Source organism: Dromiciops gliroides, chromosome 1 (assembly GCF_019393635.1).
Source record: "Dromiciops gliroides isolate mDroGli1 chromosome 1, mDroGli1.pri, whole genome shotgun sequence".
Lineage (NCBI taxonomy): Eukaryota > Metazoa > Chordata > Mammalia > Microbiotheria > Microbiotheriidae > Dromiciops > Dromiciops gliroides.
In genome coordinates, this window is record NC_057861.1 from 223,750,311 (window position 1) to 223,772,740 (window position 22,430).

A 22,430-nucleotide genomic window follows, 5' to 3' on the forward strand; every position below is an offset into this window, starting at 1 on the left:
TCTTTCTCTCTCTCATTTCCCCCTATCCCTTCTCAAAAGTGCTTCTGAACACCACCTCCTCAATTCACCCTCCCTTTGTCAGTTCCTCCCCACATTCTCATATTTTTCTCTCATTCTACTTTTCTATTGGGTAAGATAGATTTCTTTCCCAACTGAGTATTGTGATGTTTAAAATCTAAATTGTGGTCGCCTTTAATTAGAAGCTTCAGCACCAGTCTTTGGGCATTAAACATTTATTAAAGCATAGAGGTATTCACAAGGAGTTAAAAAAAAAAGTCCTACCTAGCCTAGAGTTCCAGCCTGCTTGGGTTCTTCCTGAAGTCCTCCTCTACAAGCCTGCTTTAATCAGGAACTCTCTAGCAAGCTGATTGTGGAAGCTTTTTATAGGTCTGGAACAGAGGCAGTCCTTACACACTGCTTCAAGCTGATTGGTTGCTGTCATCCAAATCCATTGGTTTTGAAGGTGTTCTCAAGTTGAGTTCACAGTCTAGCTTCTGAGAACAACACCTTCTTAAGGGATAGTCAGGTGTGATTACAATCCAATTAACTTGAAGTAGGCTTAATCAGCAGTCAATCACTCTCACTTGATTCAATCAGTCTAGATTAATCTCCAGGTGGGTCTTTGAGTATCTGCTAAATCCCATTATTTCATCACCGTATGTATGTGATTCCTTTTATGAACCAAATTCTGATGAGAGTAAGATTCAAGTACTTCCTGCCATCCGACCCCCCAATCTTCCCCTTCACTTTAAAAGTTCCATTGTACTTCTTTTATGTGATATAATTTATCCCATTCTACCTCTTCCTTTCCCCTTCTTCCAGTGCATCAATTTTTCTCATCCCTTAATTTTATTGTTTTTGGATATCATTCTATCATAGTCAACTCACACCCATGTCCTCTGTCTATGTACACTCCTAACTGTCCTATTAAAGAAAAAAATTCTTAGAAGTTACAGGTTCCCATATAGGATGTAAACAGTTTAGCCTCATTGAATCCCTTTTGATTTTGTTTTCCTCTTTACCTTTTTATGCTTCTCTTGAGTTTTGTATTTGAATTCAGATTTTCTATTCAGCTCTAATATTTTCATCAGTAATGTTTGAAAGTCCTCTATTTCATTAGATATCTATTTCCCCAAAAAAAGATTATATTCAGTTTTGCTGGGTAGGTGCTTCTTGGTTGTAATCCTAGCTCCTTTGTCCTCCGGAATATTATGTTCCAAGCTCTCTAATTCTTTAATGTAGAAGCTGAATGTGTTATCCTGACCATGGTCCCATGGTATTTAAATTGTTTCTTTCTGACTGCCTGCAGTATTTTTTCCTTGATCTAGGAATTCTGGAATTTGGCTATCATATACCTGGGAGGTAATTGGTGTATTCTTTCAATTTCCATTTTATCCTCTGGTCCTAGGATATGAGGGCAGTTTTCCTTCATGATTTCTTTCTTTCTTTTTTTTTGCAGGGCAATGAGGGTTAAGTGACTTGCCCAGGGTCACACAGCTAGTAAGTGTCAAGTGTCTGAGGCTGGACTTGAACTCAGGTCCTCCTGAATCCAGGGTCAGTGCTTTATCCACTGCACCACCTAGCTGCCCCCCCCCATGATTTCTTGAAATATATCTAGGCTCTTTTTTTGATCACAGATTTTAGGTGGTCCAATAATTCTTTTTAAAAAAAATTCCCATAAAATTTTGTCATAATTTAATAAATATTACACATACAATAAAATTAAGCATTAATCATTGTGCCATGTTCACTATCAAAGACCATATGATCTTAGAGATGTAAGAGGCCTTCAATGTCCTCTATTACAATCCTTTCATTTTAGACAAGGAAACTGAGGCTGAGAGGGATTAAATAACTTGCCTAGTCATACAGCTGGGATTTGAACACAGATCATAGACTCAAAGAATTTCAAAGTTAAAAGTGGCGTCAGAGGCCAGACTCTACTCCAGAGGTTGGACTACACTCCAACACATACTTGGAAAAAGAAACTTCTTTACCATATACCAGCCAAGTGGTCTTCTAGCTTCCACTTGGAAAAACTCCAATGCCTGAGATGCCAAATTCAGTGCTCTCTCCACTGTACCATATTGCCTTCCAAAGATGAAGGGGTAAAACATGATGGTAGTAGGCAAGTCACTTCCAATTTTTATACCTTCACAAAAGTCATGCACCTAGGTACCTGGGGTCAGAGACAGGGGAAAGGTCAAAGGGGCTTGTAACCCTCCCCAACTCTCTCTAGGATCCAAGAAGTTCCAGAGGATTTCTTTCCTCTGGAAATAAATCAAAGTAGGCCAACCCCACTTAGCTGTTCCCACTTTGTTAGTTTTCTTAGCCTCCTCAGGAACCTTCTTTTTGGTTGTAGGGACCTTCCAGGGCAGAGAGTGTCACACATGCCAAGCAATGGGACATGGTACTCACAGGGGAAAAAGGCAATAAGAAGAGGTTCTGGAGTACATCTTGCTAGACTCCTTGTTTGGGGGCTCTCATATCAGGGGCTTGAATCACCTTTGGTTATGAGCCAAGGTAGTGGGGGAGTTTGGAAAGAATAGCAGTTTCATATAAAATTGATTCCAGAGCAGATGTTCGAGGTCACATAAAACCTAGTTAAGTGTGAAAACTCCAACAACAACCCCAGCTCTCTGAGCCTTGCTGGGAAGTCAAGTGATAAAAGCTCAGTTCTGGGGAAGGTCCAAGAGAAGTTCTTGGGAAGAGTTTAGGGGGTTTCATACATCTTGGATAGTTGGCTGTTATGGCAGGAAATAAATTATTCAGCAGAAGAACAACACATAGTCCTTTTCTCCCACTTGTGGGATGCTCAGAAAGTTAGCATTAAGTAGGATGTGGTCTCTTTGTTGGACTCCTTGTAAATCTGTAAGTTTCAGTTCTTCCAAGGTGGTATTAAGGAGAGGTGTGGTCACTGCTCTCCTGGCCTGTGAGCAACCACAAGCACTCTGGACCTGTGACCAGGGTCCCTGCTCCCGCTGGTCCTCCTGGTCTAGTTTGTCCTTGGCTCCTAATGATGGAGACTTTGTTGCCAGCTGATCTAGGGATGTCATGACAGACACAGTTGAGAAGATGGGAGCCATTGCTTCTTTGTGTCCTATCATGATAGGACACAAATGGGATGATGGGAAGTCCATACACATTCAGTTCCTTTAAAGCTGGAAGGTTCTCCTCTGGTTAAAGGTGGTAGGAGAGAAGGAGGCTTAGGTAAAGCCAAAATTAGATCTCTCCTTCTCTCCCTCAGGCAGTTTCTTCAGGGATTTCTGAAAATTCAAAACATTTCTGAAAGAACCTGACTGCTATGCTGATGTTACTGGTATCCCATTTTCCTTTTTTTCTGCTCCATCCCCTACTGTCTTTTCTATTACTTCATCTTGCACTCTACATCCCTCAGACTACTCTGTCTCTGTTCTTTCACAAAGTGATCAAAAAACCCCAACCCTCATCCTCAGGCAGAACTCCAATCCCCGAGATCAGATTTCTGGATGGTCAAGTTTCTGCCAGGGCAGGGGAAAAAATGCTGGTCCTTCAGCAACTTCTATGATTTTTCACTCTAGGGGGAAGTCATTTGGAAGACTCTGAAAAGAAATCAGTTCAAGCCTGTCTGAATGAATATTTGGTTATACATTAATTAGAAGCAGTACACATATGTGGTTGTAGAGGTCTTTTAAAGAAGAGATTTTTAAAATGTCATTTGGTAAAACATTACAAAATTCTACTATCATCAAAGAGTCTGGATTCCCCTCACTAAAGTACATCAGAAAGGATTGGACCAATTTACTATAAAGTATTAAAAAATGCCTGGTATATTCCTTTAGTACTTGTGGTAGGGGTGGGGTGGGGGGAGGAGTTCTGGGGTCTACTTCTGACTTGAACTTGTGTTTGGTCTGAATGAAGCTTTAACATAAAAAGAATCATTAATCGCATCTTATTCATCTAATCCATTCTATTCTAGCTCCCTTTCAATACGTTCTGTTCCATCAGTCTATCCATCAATCCATCCAGCCATCATCCCATCTATCCTATCCCCTTCGTCCATCCCTTCCTATATATTCCATTCATCCATCTATCTTGTTCTACCTTATATGTGTTTGCTGCATGTCAAGTTGGTCTGTTCTTTGGAAGTGGTTCCTTGTAGAAATGACTGACATTTTAATTTCAGATGTTCAAAAGTTACACACGCATTCTAGATATTAGATCTTTTCTCTTTTGCTCCTTTTGGTTGGATCTTCTTTTATTTTTTTCCCCTAGGAAACCACAGGAAAGGGAAAAAGAGAAAAGTAAGTTACTTTGTCTATATATGACTGTGAAGTGATTTGTACAGACTAAGAAAAGGAAAAGCAACCGGCTATTACGGAAAGCATGACCTATTTCACCAACCACACCTTTACTTTTACTCTCATCTAAGTCACTGTTTCTTTTAAAAATATTTACTTCTGTGTATATTAAACACCTGCATCTCTTGAATTTTGTTCAAGATTCCTACTCAGCAAAGGGAATTAGTTTCTAGTGCTCAGATTCATTTCTGGAGTCTTAGTGGCTAATCCTTCAGGGATTTGGCCACGTTAATACTGTCTGGCTGCCTGCCATCTGCTTGGTGTATTTGCTTCAGAGACTGTGCTCTCCAGGCCTTACAGAATAGGTCTTTGTACAGCTTTCTATGTCAGTGTAAAAAGGTCCCTTCAAAGGATCTGTGGGTGTCTATTCAGAGCAACACACAAAGGGAGGAGTTGTAAACATCCTGATATATAATGTTTGTCTTATTAACAAATCAACAATGATCTTTAGAAATGATTGCATTCTGGCGCATCCTTCTCCCTGACCCTTGAGAGGTTTCTAATATTGTCAAATGCACCAAACTATCTAAATACTTTAGGCACAGTAACACAACTGACAACATCTGGGGAATTCCAGGTCAAGAATGAAATGGGAGTGACTTTATCTGGGACAAGAGGAAGCAACAGAGCAAAAGAAGCAATGAGGTTTCACAAATTTTAAATGGAACTTGGCGGCCAGGTTCTGGTCATTTTGCCTGCCATGTTCCTTCCTTTTATTCCCTAGATGAAGTGTGTGTGTGTGTGTGTGTGTGTGTGTGTGTGTGTGTGTGTGTGTGTGTATGCATGCTATTGTGTATGTCCTTTTTTCAACTTTCTTTTGAGACTTTTGTTGTTTTGTTTGTTGTTGTTTTTTTAGTGAGGCAATTGGGGTTAAGTGACTTGCCCAGGGTCACACAGCTAGTAAGTGTTAAGTGTCTGAGGCCGGATTTGAACCCAGGTATTCCTGACTCCAGGGCCAGTGCTCTATCCACTGCGCCACCTAGCTGCCCCACTTTTGAGACTTTTAAAACCAAAATGTAAATAAACAAGAGGAAGTTTAGCTTATTTCATGGCTGGTTCTGTTCATTTCAGTAAGCTGGATATCTACAGAGGCAGCACCTTATGTGAATATCAATTATGTTGTACCCTGTGATTCCTCCACAAAGGCAACATCCAGAAAGGAATCGTTGGCTGGTAGGCATGGTAGGTCACATTTCTCCATATTTTAAATCATCTATACCTGCCTTATAGGGCTAGCATGAGAAAAGCACTTTGTAACAAAAAAAATTTTTTTTTTGGTTTCGTTTTTTGTTTTTGCAGGGCAATGAGGGTTAAGTGACTTGCCCAAGGTCACTCAGCTATAAGTGTCATGTGTCTGAGGCCGGATTTGAACTCAGGTCCTTCTGGATCCAGGGCTGGTGCTTTATCCACTGTGCCACCTAGCTGCCCCTATAAATATTTTTTTCCTTTTTTTTTTTTTGTGGGGCAATGAGGGTTAAGTGACTTGCCCAAGGTCACACAGCTAGTGTCAAGTGTCTGAGGCCAGATTTGAACTCAGGTCCTCCTGAATCTAGGGCCAGTGCTCTATCCACTGTACCACGTAGTTACCCCCCCCCAACGTAAATAATTTTTAAAGCACTCTATATCAATTGTTGTTCATCCCTTGTTTTCAAAGAGGACCACTGATATCATGGGGTGATGTCTTGATTTGCTGATGAATTGGATTTAAGTGAGATAGAGTTGTACCTAATCATCAGCCTTACTCTCTCTTCCAGAGTCATCAAAGTTCAGGACAAAAAGTCAAGACAACTGGCTATGGCCCATGATGTAGTGGATGATCTTGCCGTCTTCAATGCCTGACCGAGCTCTAAGCGCTCCCCAGCACCTGCCTCAGCCACTTTCATGGTTGTTGGAACTCTATATCAATAGGCAGGGGCAGAGAGGAGGCCTTGGAGTGAGGAAGACCTGGGTGTTGGTCTTGCCTTTGATCCATACTGGCCATTTAATTCAGGGCAAGTCTCTTGGGTTCTCAGTGCCCCCAGGCAGCTCTCTAAGACTCTGAGATACAGGCAGAACTCATTAGGAGTTCCTTACTAATAAAACCATAGGTCTAGCCCCTCTCCCTCCCCCTTTATCCCCACAAAGGACTATATTAATGTATTGCATAGAATTTTATTTTCCAAAATATATGTAAAAACAAATTTTAACATCAATTTTTTAAAACTTTGTGTTCCAACTTCTCTTCCTCCCTCCATTCCCACTCTCCGCCCACAAGAACTCAAGCAATTCAAAATAAGTTATACATGAGTAGTCATGAAAAACATTCCCACATTAGCTAGGTTGTGAGAGAAAACAATCTAAAAACCCCAAAACTTCAGATTAAGGAATTGCCAAAGAAGAAAAAAAAAGTTTAAAAAATGTGTTTCCATCTGTTTTCAGATACTATCAGTTCTTTCTCTGTAGATGGGTTGCAATTTTCATAAGTCCTTCAGGGTTATATTGGATCATTGCCTTGCTGAAAATAACCACATGCTTCCTAGAAGATCATCTTACACTATTGCTGTTATTTTGTATATACTACATTTCACTCTGCTTCAGTTCATGTAGGTCTTTCCAGGTTTTTCTGATAGTATAAACTGTTCATCATAACCTCTATATAGTACCTTAAACTTGACAGAGAATTTTCTTCATAATAGCCCAGCAAAGTAGGTACCATAGTTTTGCCATTATAATCAATCATCATAACTATTTCCCTCGATCCTATTCCCTTCCAATGATATTTACTCTTTTAACCTATTCCTTCACAAAAGTGTTTTACTTCTGACTGTCCCCTTCCTCGCTTTGCACTCCCTTTTTTCACCTATCCTTCCTTATCCTCTTCCCCTCCTACTTTCCTGTAGGGTTAAATATAGATTATACCTCCAAATTGGGTGTGAATGTTGTTCCCTCCATGAGCCCCCTCTGATGAGATTAAGGTCTTTGAACTAATAGGACTATATTAATGGACTGACTTTACAAGTCCAGGCATTGGGGTATAGTGCTTATAGAGGGCCTGCCTCAGAATCAGAAAGACCCAGTTCAAGTTCTGGCTGTGTGACCTTAGTTGTTTAACCTTACTGTGGCCCCAGACAGCTCTCTTAGGCTACAGAACAGAGGAGCAAATGATCTGTATCTGTGGAGGGGGGGTTCCCTCACTAGAAGTCCCCTATGCCAATAAAATCACAGGCCCAGTTTAGGTGGTAAAATTATTATAAATCATAGACAATGTATATTGAATCTGAAAACTTGTAACTTCATTTTCCCAAAAACTGAACAGTGATCTTGGAAGTTGTAAACAAACTCCAGAGCAGCCTAATGCACATAAGAACAGAGTGAGGCTATTTTCCAGTGAAAGATGGCAACTGGGATCACCTGCTGATCAGGCTGAGAGAAGAGCTCAGCACATGGTCCAGACTCAGCCAAGAACAGACCATATCTCCAGTGCCTCAGAGTCTTCTGTACCAGCAGCTTCTTCTGAGGCTCAGCTCATGGACTGGTGAGGGGGTTTGGTGGTTGGCCGGGGTAAAGTGGCTGCAGTCTCTGCTGAAGTTGGGGCAAAGAGCCCTGGGTCCGAACCAGTGGGGCGAATTGAGTGGTGGCAGCTCAGTGGGGGAGGGGCACAGGCATGCCAAGCTTCTGAGCATAGAGAATCAGATTTCAATCAGACATCTGCTTCTGGGTTGAGAAGAGTAGGCAAAGAAAACAGCAGACAATGGACAGCTTATTTGGGGGAGGGGTAGACCAGAATACACCCTCAGCTCCAACATCCAAAGCTGCCAAGAAAAATATGAATTGGTCTCAGGCCATGGAAGTGCTCAAAAGGGACTTTGAAAAAAAAGTAGGAGAAATAGAAGGAAGATTTAGAGATGGAGGAAAGAATGGAAAGAGAAATGAGAGCAATGCAGGAGAATCATGGGACAAAAGTCAACAACTTGAAAAGCCAAATGGGAAAAGAGATACAAAAGCTCTCTGAAGAAAATAATTGCCTAAGAATTAGGATTGAACAAATGGAAGCTAGTGACTTTATGAGAAACCAAGACACAGTAAAGCAAATCCAATTTAATAAAAAAAGATACAGGGCAATATGAAATATTTCCTTGGAAAAATAGCTGACCTGGAAAATAGATCCAGGAGAAATAATTTGAAAATCATTGGACTACCTGAGAACCATGACCAAAATAAGAGTTTAGACACCATCCTCCAAGAGATTGTCAGAAAAAATTGATCTGATATTCTAGAAGCAGAAGGTAAAATAGAAATTGAAGGAATCCACCAATTATCTCCTGAAAGAAATCCCAAAAGGAAAATTTCCAGGAATATTATAGCCAAATTCCAGAAATCCCAGGTCAAGGAGAAAATATTGCAAGCAGCTAGAAAAAAGGAATTCAAATACTGTGGAGCTGCAGTAAGAATAACACAAGATCTAGCTGCATCTACATTAAAGGACTGGAGGACATGGAATATGATATTCCAGATGACAAAGGAACTGAGACTACAGCCAAAAATCACCTACCCAGCAAAACTAAGTATAATCTTTCATGGGAAAAATGGAACTTCAATGAAAAAAAGGACTTTCAGGCATTTGTGATGGAAAGACCTGAACTGAATAGAAAATTTGACTTTCAAATACAAGACCCTAGAGAAGCATAAAAAGGTTAAAGGTAAACAGGAAAAAGAAATCATGAGGGATATTAAAAGATTAAACTGTTTACATTTCTTTTTTTTTTTTTTTAGTGAGGCAATTTGGGGTTAAGTGACTTGCCCAGGGTCACACAGTTAGTAAGTGTTAAGTGTTTGAGGCCGGATTTGAACTCAGGTACTCTTGAATCCAGGGCCAGTGCTTTATCCACTGCACCACCTAACTGCCCCCTACTGTTTACATTTCTACATGGGAAGTTAATACTTCCCATGTAAATATCAAGTAAATATCAAGGGAGGGAATAAGATGGAGGGTAATACAGTTAGCAATAGTAACTGTGAAAGAAATGATGAGCAAGATGATATAAGAAGGAAGTATGAAAAATGCAAACCATCAACAGAGAAAGAACTAATGGTATCTGAATACAGATTGAAGTATAATTTTATTTGTTAGCTACTCTTTCTAAAGGTATTTTGTCTATTTTCTTTGAAATTTTTTTTTTGGGGGGCAGGGCAATGAGGATTAAGTGACTTGCCCAGGGTCACACAGCTAGTGTCATGTGTCTGAGGTCGGATTTGAACTCAGGTCCCCCTGAATCCAGGGCCGGTTCTCTATCCACTGCGCCACCTAGCTGCCCCCTTCTGCTTTTATTTCTCTCTCCACTGAACCTTACGCAAATGCACTCTAGTGTTTCTGCATTTGTGTTCTTGGATTTCCTTGCATGACTATATCTTTATTTTATTATTTTTATTTTTGGTGAGGCAATTGGGGTTAAGTGACTTGCCTAGGGTCACATAGCTAGTAAGTGATAAGTGTCTGAGGTCGGATTTGAACTCAGGTCCTCCTGAATCCAGGGCTGGTGCTCTATCCACTCTGCCACCTAGCTGCCCCGACTATATCTTTATAATAAGTAATGCTACTCTGACATCTATTTATTCAATATATTCCTTTTGAATAAAATAATACACTTTTATAATCATATGACACTTGAATCTTAACTTATTAAGTCTCAGTGCTAAGTCTGGAGTTAGGAAGACTCATCTTCCTGAGTTCATTTTTTTTTTATCTTTTTTTTTATCTTCCTGAGTTTAAATCTGGCCTCAGACACTTACTGGCTGTGTGACCCTGGGCAAGTCACTTAACCCTGTTTGCCTCAGTTTCCTCATGTGTAAAATGAGCTGGAGAAGGAAATGGCAAATTACTCCAGTATCTTTGCCAAGAAATGGGGTCTCAAAGAGTTGGACACTACTGAAATGACCAAACAACAACAACCTTGCTTAAGGTTGCTAATTCACCATATTACTCATGTTGTGTCTTTGTATACAGACTGACTCTCTTCTTAGATAACCCACTCTGTTGATATTCTGCCTTCCATAGTGGTATTTGGCAGTTAAATGTGGGGTCTCCTCATCTGATTTTCAGTTTAAAGTCCTCTTGCTCACATTAAATGATTCAAGGGACATATTTTCTTACCAATCTTCATTAGATTTACTGTATTCCTGGCCCTCATTCCATCATTCTTATATCCTAAACCATGATCCAGAAGTATAAATCCCATTCTAAGGTAACATCTTCTCAGGCAGTTGTTAACTTCCCAAAATCTAGTTTTCTCTTTTGAAGCCACAATCTGTCACCAGTTACAGTGATGAAACACCACCCCTGCTACTCAGTTCTTTAGTTTCTTGCTCAAAAGTTTATAGTCCCCAGTGTTTTTTAGGTTCTGTTGTTATTTCATGGGATCATAGATTTAGAGGCAGAAAGGATTTTAGAGGTTATTTAAATATACCCCCTCATTTTAAAGGAACAGTTGATAATTCTTTTCTTTTTTGAATTTGGCAAATACTAATATCCACAAACATTTCCATATGTAAAGAATAGGAAAATGAGAATTGCATATGAGACTTTTAATTTTTATTGTCAGTTTAAAAAAATGTACATAAACCCAACACATTAGTTTCAAAGCTGTCATGCTTGTCTGTGTTTCCTCATGAACTTCCTTCTGTTCTATGCATTTAAAAAATTCTTTAGTGATTCTATTAATTCACAGCCATGCACAGCTAAGAAATAGCTTTCTATTCCCATTCAATATTCTCCAGATGGCTATCATATCTAACTTTTCTAAAATTCTATTCATCTCCTTAACTTTTCTTGTTCATTTTATGGTTATATTTACTTAGGTCTGAGAGAGATAAATTGAGGTTCCCCACTATTATAGTTTTATGATTTCCTCCTGTAACTTGTTTAGCTTTTCCTTCAAGAATTTGAATGTTATGCCTTTTGGGGCACATGTTTACTATCAATATTAATTCATTGTCTATGGTACTATTTAACAAAATGTTATTTCTCTTCTTATTTTTAAAAATCAGGTCAATTTTTGCTTTTGCTTTGCCTGAGATTATAATTGCTACCCCTGCCTCTTTTTTAAAGCATAATGGATTCTGTTCTAGCCCTTTATTTTAATTCTGTGAGTCTTTGTGTTTCAAGTGCATTTTTTATAAACAACATACTGTTAGATATTGGGTTCTAATCCATTCTATTTTATGGTTGAATTCATCCCATTCACATTCACAGTTATTATTATTAACTATGTATTTTCCTACAATCTATCCTCTCCTATTTATGCTTTTCTTTTTACCTTGCTCCCTCTTCAAATCCATCACCTCCTTTAGTCTTCCCTTCCTATTATCACCTTCTTTTCTTTTAGCCTTTTCCCCCTTTTCTTTCCTGTTGGGTAAGATGAATTTTTATAGCAACACTCTGTGTGTATATTCTTCCCTCCTTGAACCAGTTCAAATAGTGAAGTTCAAGTGTTGCCCTCTCCTATCCCTACTTTCCCTCCATTGTTAAAAAACAACATACAAAAACAAACAAAACCCCCCAACATGGTTAGATGCCATAGAGTAGGTGGCAATGCTCCAACTGACCTCTTCCATCCTTATCAAGGGTAGTGCTAACCTTGCCTTTCATACAACACAAGAAGACATCATTCAAACATTGTGCTTTGCAGCTGAAAGAAGAGAATCCACTGTGGATCAGACCCTTTCTCCAATGGAGCTTCTGCAGTCCTGGCTGTTCTCTATAGAAGAGGATACTGGCTGCCCCCAGCAGTAGCTTGGCAGTTTCCCACTCCATTAAACAGCCTCTGCCCCATTTCTTGATCACAAAGGCCAAGGTCAGAGACACTGCCTTCAGGCTAGACTGCTTTTTCCCAAATTTCCTGCAGCTATCTTCTCTCATCCCCTTTTGGCAACCTAGATAAAAGGAGCCTCTCTTCAGAGAGTTATTTAATTCCTCACTGAAAGTTTATAGTTGGAGAACTTTTACATTTTACAGATGATGAAACTGAGGCTCAGAAAGGTTAACTTGCCCCCAGTCACACAGGTAGTAAGTGGTTCAACAAATCTCAAGAGGTTCTCCATCTCATTTTGAAAGCCCTTAGCAGACATCATATATATACCTATTTTTCATGCAACATCAACAAATAACATTCTTAGTAACCCTCTCTTCTCCTACCCCTATATCTAGTCTATAACCAAGTGTTTACCTCTTCAATATCTCTCAAAGCTATACTTTTCTTTCACTGACATGGTCACCACCCTAGTTCAAGTTCTCATTATCTCTCACCTAGATGATATGTAATAATCTTAAACTGACCATCTTTTCTCTGTTCTTCCACTCACTCCACACACTGTATTTGTTTTTTTGTTTGTTTGTTTTGTTTTTGGTGAGGCAATTGGGGTTAAGTGACTTGCCCAGGGTCATACAGCTAATAAGTGTCAAGGGTCTGAGGCCGGATTTGAACTCAGATCCTCCTGAATCCAGGTCCAGTGTTCTATCCACTGCGCCACCTAGCTGTCCCCTTCTCCACACATTGTAAACAAAGTAAACCTGCTTTGCTCAAATAAATTCCTTGCTCACTGTCAGTAACTCTCCATTGCCTTCTGAATTGAGTACGAACACTTCGTCTTTGCATTCAAGACCGTTTCTGAATAGAGGACAAATTCTTTATTTCCTTTTTAAACCACAGTGTCCAGAAATGAACACAATACTCTATATGAGGTCTTACAAGGGCAGAATACAGAGGGATTATCACATCTATATTCTTGGGAGCTATGCCCTGCTCGATGAAGCCTGAGATCACATTAGGTTTTTTGTTTATTCTTACAAGCAAACAACTCAGGATGTTTATTGGACAAAAGTGTTGGTTTAGTTTTATTTACATTTTATACAAAAGTACATATTTTAATGTGTTTATTCATCTATTTTTTTTTCAGGGCAATGGGGGTTAAGTGACCTGCCCAGGGTCACACAGCTAGTAAGTGTCAAGTGTCTGAGGCTGGATTTGAACTCAGGTCCTCCTGACTCCAGGGCCGGTGCTTTAACCACTGTGCCATCTAGGTGCCCCACTATTCATCTATTTTTTTAAGGATAGGACTCTGATTAACCATGCACACTCTGAAATGTGTTCATTTTTCAGTATATTACCAAATGATTTTGTATTATCTTAATCTTCAGGAACATATGTAAATGATCTATATGTCAACAGGCAAACAGGGCATCAGCCAGATTAAATTCAATTTCTTATGAATAAATGTTGGCTATCATGAAAAATAACAGAGGACTTGGACTTCTAGGAGAATACTGAGTTCAATAAATAAAAAATGCTTGGGAAAATTATGTTAGTGACTAATTTTTAAGAGGATAATTTTTGAGAAAGCTAGGATTTATCTTGTTAACACAAAATTTAGAAGTCATCTTATTACACCTGAACTTGAAAAAGAAATCTCTACAACATACTGAAGAAGTGGCCATCCAGCTTCAGATAAAAGACCTTTAGTGATGGGGAACACACTACCTGCCCAGACAATCCATTGCACTTCTAGCTCTGACAGTTTCCCCCTCAAACTAAGCCTAAATCTGCTTCTTTGAAACTTGTGCTGATTATATTAAGAACAAGTTGAAACGCTCTGCTCCATGTCAGCCTCTCAGACAGCTGAAGAAAGCTGTTCTTACATCCCACCTCCCACTTCTTCTTTGAGGCAAAATCCAACTGTGAGCCCTTCACCGTGCCATTTTTCCTCCTTTGGACACTCTCCAGCTTATGAATGCCCTTCCCAAATATGGCAGGCAAAACCAAACTTGGTACTTAGGATGTGGTCTCCTCAAAGTAGAGTATATCTACCACATCCCTCTTTTCTGAATATCATTCCTCAGGTTGCATAAGACCACATTGTCTTTTTGTTTTTAAACTACTATATCACACTGAATTTGCATTCTGCCTTCCATTAAAATTGTACTTGTGAAGTTGATTTTTTTCCTGCATTTATCCCTTTCACCACTGTAGGTGTCAAGTTCTTTTAGACAATTATCCAGTGTATTAGTTACCTCTTCAAGTTCATTTGCAAAACTGACATACGTGTTATCTGTGCCTTATTCCATGTCATTGGCAAAAATGTTAAACAGCACATGGTTAAGCAGAGATCTCCAGGACATAAATGCCTCCTTTCAAGTTGAAATGACATCAATTAAAGATTACTCTTTGTGTCCAATAATTCTACCAGTTTCAAAACCACATAGCTGTATTACCACCTAGCCCAAATGCTTTCATATTGTCTTCAAGAGTAGCATGGGGGCAGCTAGGTGGCACAGTGGATAGAGCACCGGCCCTGGAGTCAGGAATACCTGAGTTCAAATCCAGCCTCAGACACTTAACACTTACTAGCTGTGTGACCCTGGGCAGGTCACTTAACCCCAATTGCCTCACTAAAAAAAAAAAAAAAGAATAGCATGAAGGATTTTTTCAATTAATTTGCTAAAATCTAGAAAATCTGTATATAATCTATAAAATATATAATACATATTAATATATAATATATAATACAGTATAATATATAAAATATATAAATATTTCCCCAAACACCATCAAAAAGGAAATAAGGTTAGTCTGGCATGAACTCTTCTTAAAAAAAAAGTTTACTGATGCTTTTTGTCTTTACAACACAATCATTTTAGCTCCTCTTCTATTTAGATTAGATTCTCCCTTATTATTAAAACAACTAAGCAACAACATCTAGTATATTAGCCATACCTGACAATGTACACAATATTCTTTTCTAATTATCCTTTGCCTCTACATTGTAAGGGGGCAGAGGAAGACCAGGTAGGGACAGTGTGTGTCAATATTATTTCTCTAGAATCTACATGAATTCTTTATTTACTCAGACTGTTTTAGTGGTCATCTTCATTTACACCAGCGTAGTTGCTGAATATAGTCTCCTTGGTTCTGCTTACTTCTCTCTCATCTGTTCATGGATGCTTAATTCCTCATATTCATAATTTCTTGCTGCACAATAATATCCCATTACATTCACGGACCATAGTTTTTCCATCCATTTTCCAATTCTTGAGATTGTTAAAAGTATTTTGGTATATATTATATATAGTATATATTTGGTATGTATCATATAGACCTTCTTGATGAAGTCACAGTAGTCTCTTGTGATCACCATGTCTTTGATCATGTGATACATTGAGGGTTTTTTTAGACATCTATGAATTTTTTTAATTTTCCAAATGTCATTTGTTTTTGATAATTCTATTGTCATTTAGTTCTGTCAGATTCTTCATGACTCCATTTGGAGTTTTCTTGACAAAGATACCAGAGTGGTTGCCATTTCCTTCTCCAGGTCATTTTACAAATGAGGAAACCAAAGCAAACAGGGTAAAGTGGCTTGCCCAGCGTCATAGAGCTAGTAAGATTCTGAAGGGAGATGAATCTTCCTGACTCCAGGCCTGGTGTTCTTTTCGCTGCCCTATATTCACTGTTCTATAGTTATACAAGTTGTCTATTTTCCATTTTGCTGAATGTTATAATTTCTTTCAGAGATTTCAGTTGCATTTAGTTCTTTTCATTCCTCCATGGATTTTTCCCCCCCACTCTACTTCAAATCTCTTAATTTTACTCAATTTTTTTTTTCTGGGGTTGGGGGAAGGAGAGAATAATTGCTTTTAGTTCTTACAATTTTTGACAGTGTGACATAGTGAATAGAGATCTGGTCTAGAAAACAATCAGAAAGATCTGGGTTCAAGTCCTGCCCCTGACACATACTGTCTTTGGCAAGTCAATTTCCCTCTCAATGTTCTAGGCAAGTCTTTTAAGACTCTCAGTTGTAGAGAAGTGTAGCCCTGCATTGGGAGAGGGAATTTTCTTATGGAGGAGTTCTCTCTATCAGTGAAATCCTTATCCCTAAATCTCGTCAGGACTTCTTGTACTTTTTCTGGGTTTCTGTTTTTCCTCTTCTTTTCTTACTTCCTAATAATGAAACCAAATATTGCAGACCTGACTTAAGTAGTACTGGGAAAGGGTTAACCTCTTTCTTAGCCCAATCCCAGTAACACTATTCTCTCTCTGCCACCTACTCCATTACAGTAGTAAATAGCTTTCACTCAGGCTAATGCAACATACTTTAAAATATCCTACCCGAATACTTCCTTGGATCAAGGATATTGGAAGAATGGGTTTTAAAGGGACTTCATATTTGAATACCAGTTTGCCTATAGGAAATTATTTCAAAAAAGCAAAACAGCCACTACCTCCCCAAAAAGGGGGTTGTCAGCAAAGCAATAATGAAAAGAAGTACAAACATGAAAACCAGCTTATACAGTTCAACCAACCCATTAATGTCCAAATAAAGTGAGTTTACTGAAGAACTTACCAAAAGATGAAGGAAATGTTTCCTATTAGTCAGGCAGAAATATCACCAAAAAAGTTTTGTTTGGTGTGCGATGTTTGGATTAATAAAAACTGTAACTCCAATATAGTACGATATTTTAATTAAAATACATTTTGTTTACAGGGATAAAAAAGACAAAATACATACATTTTATGTTGCTAATAGATTGCATGAATACATAATACACAGTTGGGAGGACAGAATGAGTTAAACTTCTTTAAAGCAAGGACTTTTTCATAATCAATTTTATTAGTGTCTGACTTAAGGGACTTCATTGCTGTTTTGCCTCCTTCACACACTGATATTAGTTCTGCTCTTAAATAGTCATTAAATGAGTTATGATCCTAACAGTCGACTATTTTAGTTTCCTTAAACTTTAGAAGTCATAAATCTAAATGATTTTATCTTGGATCCATGACATGCTTTATAATCATATATTGGAATTCTTTTGGGTCCTTGAACGAAGACTATAGTTTCAATAAAAAGCAGAGTGCTTGAATCAAGCAAATAGGAGAAAAACTGCCCTAAAAGAAATATTTGGTAGTATGAAATCCCCTCATTTTAATAAAACTCACTTAAATCTACAGATTTTATTTCTAGACAGTTTAGCTATCAAAAACTAGCAGCAAATAACACATTTTAAAAATATAAAAACCAGAAGTAGTATCCATCTCAGAACTTAAGTATATAAGAGTTTGGTGCTCAAGATTATAGTAGTATCCAAGTATCAGAGGAGCTAAGCAGTAGCTTCAGGATTAATAATTGGCTTTATGTTATTTCTACCTATATTTTAAAGTCAAATTTAAAATACCTATTATCCAAAATCAGAAAACAAACCATGAGATAAACAGCAGAGAGGTTTATGTACTCATATTTATTCCACCCACCAAAATAAATTCTTAAAAAAATTCATTGGGGCAGCTAGGTGGTGCAGTGGATAGAGCACCAGCCCTGGAGTCAGGAGGACCTGAGTTCAAATCTGGCCTCAGACACGTAACACTTAGTAGCTGTGTGACCTTAGGCAACTCACTTAACCCCAATTGCCTCACTTAAAAAAAATTCATCACAAAAAGGAATAATTCAAAGGATAGCTGTTAATGGGCAAATAGAGGAAAAAGGAAAATTCCATTAATTTAAATTGACTTGTGGTATAAGAAATCACCATCACAATGTAGGGAACTGAAAAAGCAATGTGGAATACATGAGGAAAGATAAACATTTAAAAAAATCAACAGTTATTTATATATGAATACAGTTTATCAAGTATTTTAAAATGAGAAATGTCAATTAAAGAACATATATGTGCTAAGTGAAATTAATGCACATGACATTAAACACAGTCAACAAATAAAAAGGGATCTCTCCATGTATATATATTTACTCTAAGGAAGCTGAAATACAGCAAATGTCCATAAATTTTCTTAACTTTCTTCTTGTAGGCAATAAAAACAGACCCTCATGCTGCAGGTATTAATTGCGCATGGTGACTACCTACTAAATCCAATTATACCTTTTAAAAAGATATCTATTCCTATATTTTTTTTTGCAGGGCAATGAGAGTTAAGTGACTTGCCCAGGGTCACACAGCCTATCAGGTTTTATTCTTAAATATATTTTGGTCACAATTACAGGCTTCTATAGTTGTAACAGAAGGTCCAGGATGAAATGATGAATACAAAATGAAAGGGAAGAGTTTTGCTACCTACAAAATAAAAGTTCATGTCCTAATTATAAATTCTCTCTATAAAATATAAAAGGCTAAGTTATCTTCAATCACTGCTTATTTCATAGTTCACCTGGATTGGATGACATATGTCAGTAGAAAACACTAAGACATCAAAGCTTTTAATTTTATGATACTTGATCAAAAATATGCACACAAACTCAAGACAACTTAAGTTCAAGCAAATGACTATTACAAAATATATCTTGGATGAATATGTCTATATAAGTAGATGTACAGAAGAGATGTATTCTTGAAAATCTAAATGTTAAATAAATAATATCATATTTTAGCTGCAATAAGGGAATTTCCTACTAAAGGAAAGTTGTGATTAAGCATTTTGAAAAGCTAAGAGTCTTGTTCATATGTTATTTATTTTGAAGGTTTACATTTTCTTTAAGTGTGGGCAGGCACATTATGTAAATAATGTTCTGACATTTTATCAGAATATTACATAAAGAATAACAAAAACCCTCTGGAGCATACTTGGAATTTTGCTCTGTTTCCTACAGGAGAATCCTTTTTTAAACCTTTATAAATTCTTTGGAAATAAGCCAGTCAAAAAACCTCAAAGTTATAGTGGAGTGGTTAAATACCTAGCTGGGAACTGTTACATTCTGACAGTTAATCAAGTTTCTCACCCCCAGATAACAGTGCTTAATCAATAACAGTATAAGCTAGAACCAGATATAAAATTGTTAAATAGATTCTAGAGCAACAAAATTATTTTAAGGAAAATGATCTCAATTTTTCTCTATCATATCCTTCAACTTATTTTCCCAAATATGTTCAAGCCTAAATTCCCTTTTGATATAATTTTTTTCTTTTATCTTAAGCCCTATTCTTTCTATTACCCTAATTCTATTCACTCATATTCACAATGAGGCCATATTTTCTACTATGTGGCTTGTGGTCTTGTTTCCATCTTCCAACAAGTCTCCAACTTTTAGCAGTTCATCCCTCCCCTGATGCTATTCCCAGTTCAGATCTGGCCTTAGACATTTACTAGCTAGGTGAACTTGGGCAAGTTATTTAACCTCTGTTTGCCTCAGTTTCCTCAACTGTAAAATGGGGATAATAATAGCACCTACCTCCCCGGGTTGTTATGAGGATCAAATGAGATTAATATTTGTAAAGCACACACTGCCCAGTACGTGGTAGGCATCATATAAATGCATATTCCATTGTCCCTCAAGCAAATTATGTATCTCCTGGCCTGGTATTCACTCCCTCCTCCCCCCCAGTCCTAGGACTCCTTATATAAACTGGCCCCACAAGTCAGGAATTCTGTTCTAAGTGTTTACTAAAAATCCACCAAGGTTTTCACCACTATTCAGCATGCTTCTTACTTCACCTTATCCTTATGTTGTAAGAGGTTTATCAGTTTGGTTTTTATGGAAACATTTGGTTTTTTTGTTTTGTTTTTGTTTTTGTTTTTTAGTTGGGCAGTGAGGGTTAAGTGACTTGCCCAAGGTCACACAGCTAGTAAGTGTCAAGTGTCTGAGGCTGGATTTGAACTCAGGTCCTCCTGACTCTAGGGCTGGTGCTCTATCCACTGAGCCACCTAACTGCCCCTTATGCAAACATTTGTACAAATGTAAATTTAAATAATTCCTGTGCTTCTAACAAGTCACAAAGGAAAAATAAAAGGAAGAACAGGATTTATAATGCACATAAATATAAAACCTCAGCATTCTGTGAATGGTGCTATTCTAATATTTTTAAAAGAACTTTTAAATAAGGGAAGTAATTATCAAAGTAAACCAAACTTACTCTAATGTCTGTCTGCTAACATTTTCAAAACAAAAGATTAAGGGGGTACTGGCAGAGACTGGCATCCATCAGTCTTTGACATGAATATGAGATGTCCTGGTGAATTCCTCAATTATACTTCTTGCATAAATGATCAAGATTTTCAATACATTCTAAGGCACAAATTCATTGACAATTAACAATAGGCCAATCAAGACAGATCATTATGCCAATGATTTCTTAAAATTAAAAGGAAACTTAAAAGACGATAGGAAAATTATTATTCAATTTTTTTTAAAGTGACAAATGTTTAAAGTTCTTTTTATCTTCTTCCCAAATTACTTGCATTCTGATGAAACAGGTATACTTCACCAACTGATGGCTTTCCATCTCTTTCTCTTTAATGAAGATGCCTTTGGTCTGTATTTTATTATTATAGAACTCCTTTTCCTTCTTCAAAACATGCAGTTCATACATTTGACAGTTTTACTGCCATAGTCGATACATTCTGGTCCAATACATTCGCAACAGGCATTATGGAACCAGCGATATTTAGATGCTCCCATGGATTCACAAGAGATCTTACACTGATGTATTGACATACAATCATCAAAATATACCACAGTACACATGTGTTCTGGAAACAAACAAAAAGACACAGGATATGAGAGGGAGAAAGAAAAATAAAAAAAAATAACAATGCTTTCTATAATCATTATTTTTAACATTCATTTATCTTAATTCTTCCATTCAAACTCCATGGATCCACTACTTGTCAACCCTACATAAGAGGAAGTCAAGTGTCTCCAATGCAGCATAAGTCTAAGAAAGATTTCTTATTTAGTTTAATTACAATCCTAGCCTTTGATCAGAAAATCATCACAGAACATTAGCTCAGTTCTAGGTGTTATGCCAAACATATGGCATAAGTGATCCAGGTATTATTTTTTCAGAATACCAGTTTATATTATATCGTACTGGACATTCACAAAGCACCCTTTACATTTTCTAACTCATCTTGACTCATGTGTGGATAACTATAGTATAGAGCAATGATTCTCAAACCTTTTAGTCTCAGGACACCTCTACCCTCTTACAACTACTGAGCATACCTTAATAATTTAAAAATTATTGAGGATCCAAAAGAGCTTTTTGTTTATGTGTGTTATACATAAATGTCTAGCATATTAGAATTTAAAACTAATCAATTAAAAAGTTAATTTGTCAAAAATAACAATAAACCCATTGCATGTTAATATAAATATTTTTTTTTACAAAAATAACTGTTTCCAAAACAAACAAAAAACAGTGAGAAGAATTGCATTGCTTTATATACTTTTGCAAATCTCTTTAACATCTGCTTAATAGAAGATAGCTGGATTTCTCATATTTGTTTCTACATTCAGTCTGATGGTGTTGTTGTCCTATGTTCTCAAAGAAGACCATGACATCAGGAGGTGAGTACCATGGACTTGCAGTAAATATGATTTAAGTGAGGGATGGCGGGGTAAGGGCACCACCTCACTTCTTCCCTCAGAGCCATCTGGGTCCAGTGGCAGAATATATATCAGGACTGGAGATGGCCCTGGATGTTTAAGGCAATTGGAGTTAAGTGACTTGCCTAGGGTCATACTGCTAGTAAGTATCTGAAGTGAAATTGGAACTCAGGTCCTCCCAACTTCAGGGCTAGTGCTCTATCCACTGCACCACCTAGATGCCCTATATTCAGTCTAATGAAGTATATAGAGGAAAATCTGGCCTCACAGTAAGATGTAGTTGGAAAAGAGGCAGAATTATTGAATAGGCAAACAATATCTTATTTTATTAGGCAAATAACATCTTTGTATTATTATGAAAACATTTTGACCTCACAGACCCTTTTAGGGATCTCCCAGCGGTCGGTCAACAACACTTTTAAGAACTACCAATATAGACATGTAAATTAAAAAACAAAATAAAATACTATTTTTAAAAATTGTTGGTATAATTATTTTAGTGCATATACTTTCCTTTTCTTTTGATCTCTTCAGTATACAGACTTGGTAGTGGTATTACAGAGACCAAAGGGTAACCACAGTTTTACAGTCTTTTGGTATAGTTCCAAATTGTTTTTCAGAATGAATGTACTATTTCACAGTTCCCACCAACAGCGCATTAGAATTCCAATTTTCCCACATCCCCTACAGTAATTTCATATTCACTCAATGTTGCTATTTCTGCAAACA

General features: G+C 37.5%; 1 protein-coding gene and 1 pseudogene across 1 annotated transcript in view; both read right to left on the reverse strand.

The window, feature by feature from the left end:
- Window positions 1-11,876: 11,876 nt before the first annotated feature.
- Window positions 11,877-11,971, reverse strand: LOC122737843 (annotated as a pseudogene).
- Window positions 11,972-16,813: 4,842 nt separating this feature from the next.
- Window positions 16,814-22,430, reverse strand: part of TWSG1 (twisted gastrulation BMP signaling modulator 1) — a 64,465-nt gene continuing 58,848 nt past the window's right edge. Inside the window, 1 exon segment of the mRNA XM_043976546.1 lies at window positions 16,814-20,842. Within this exon segment, the coding sequence (XP_043832481.1) occupies window positions 20,661-20,842 (182 nt within the window). The 3' untranslated portion in view covers window positions 16,814-20,660.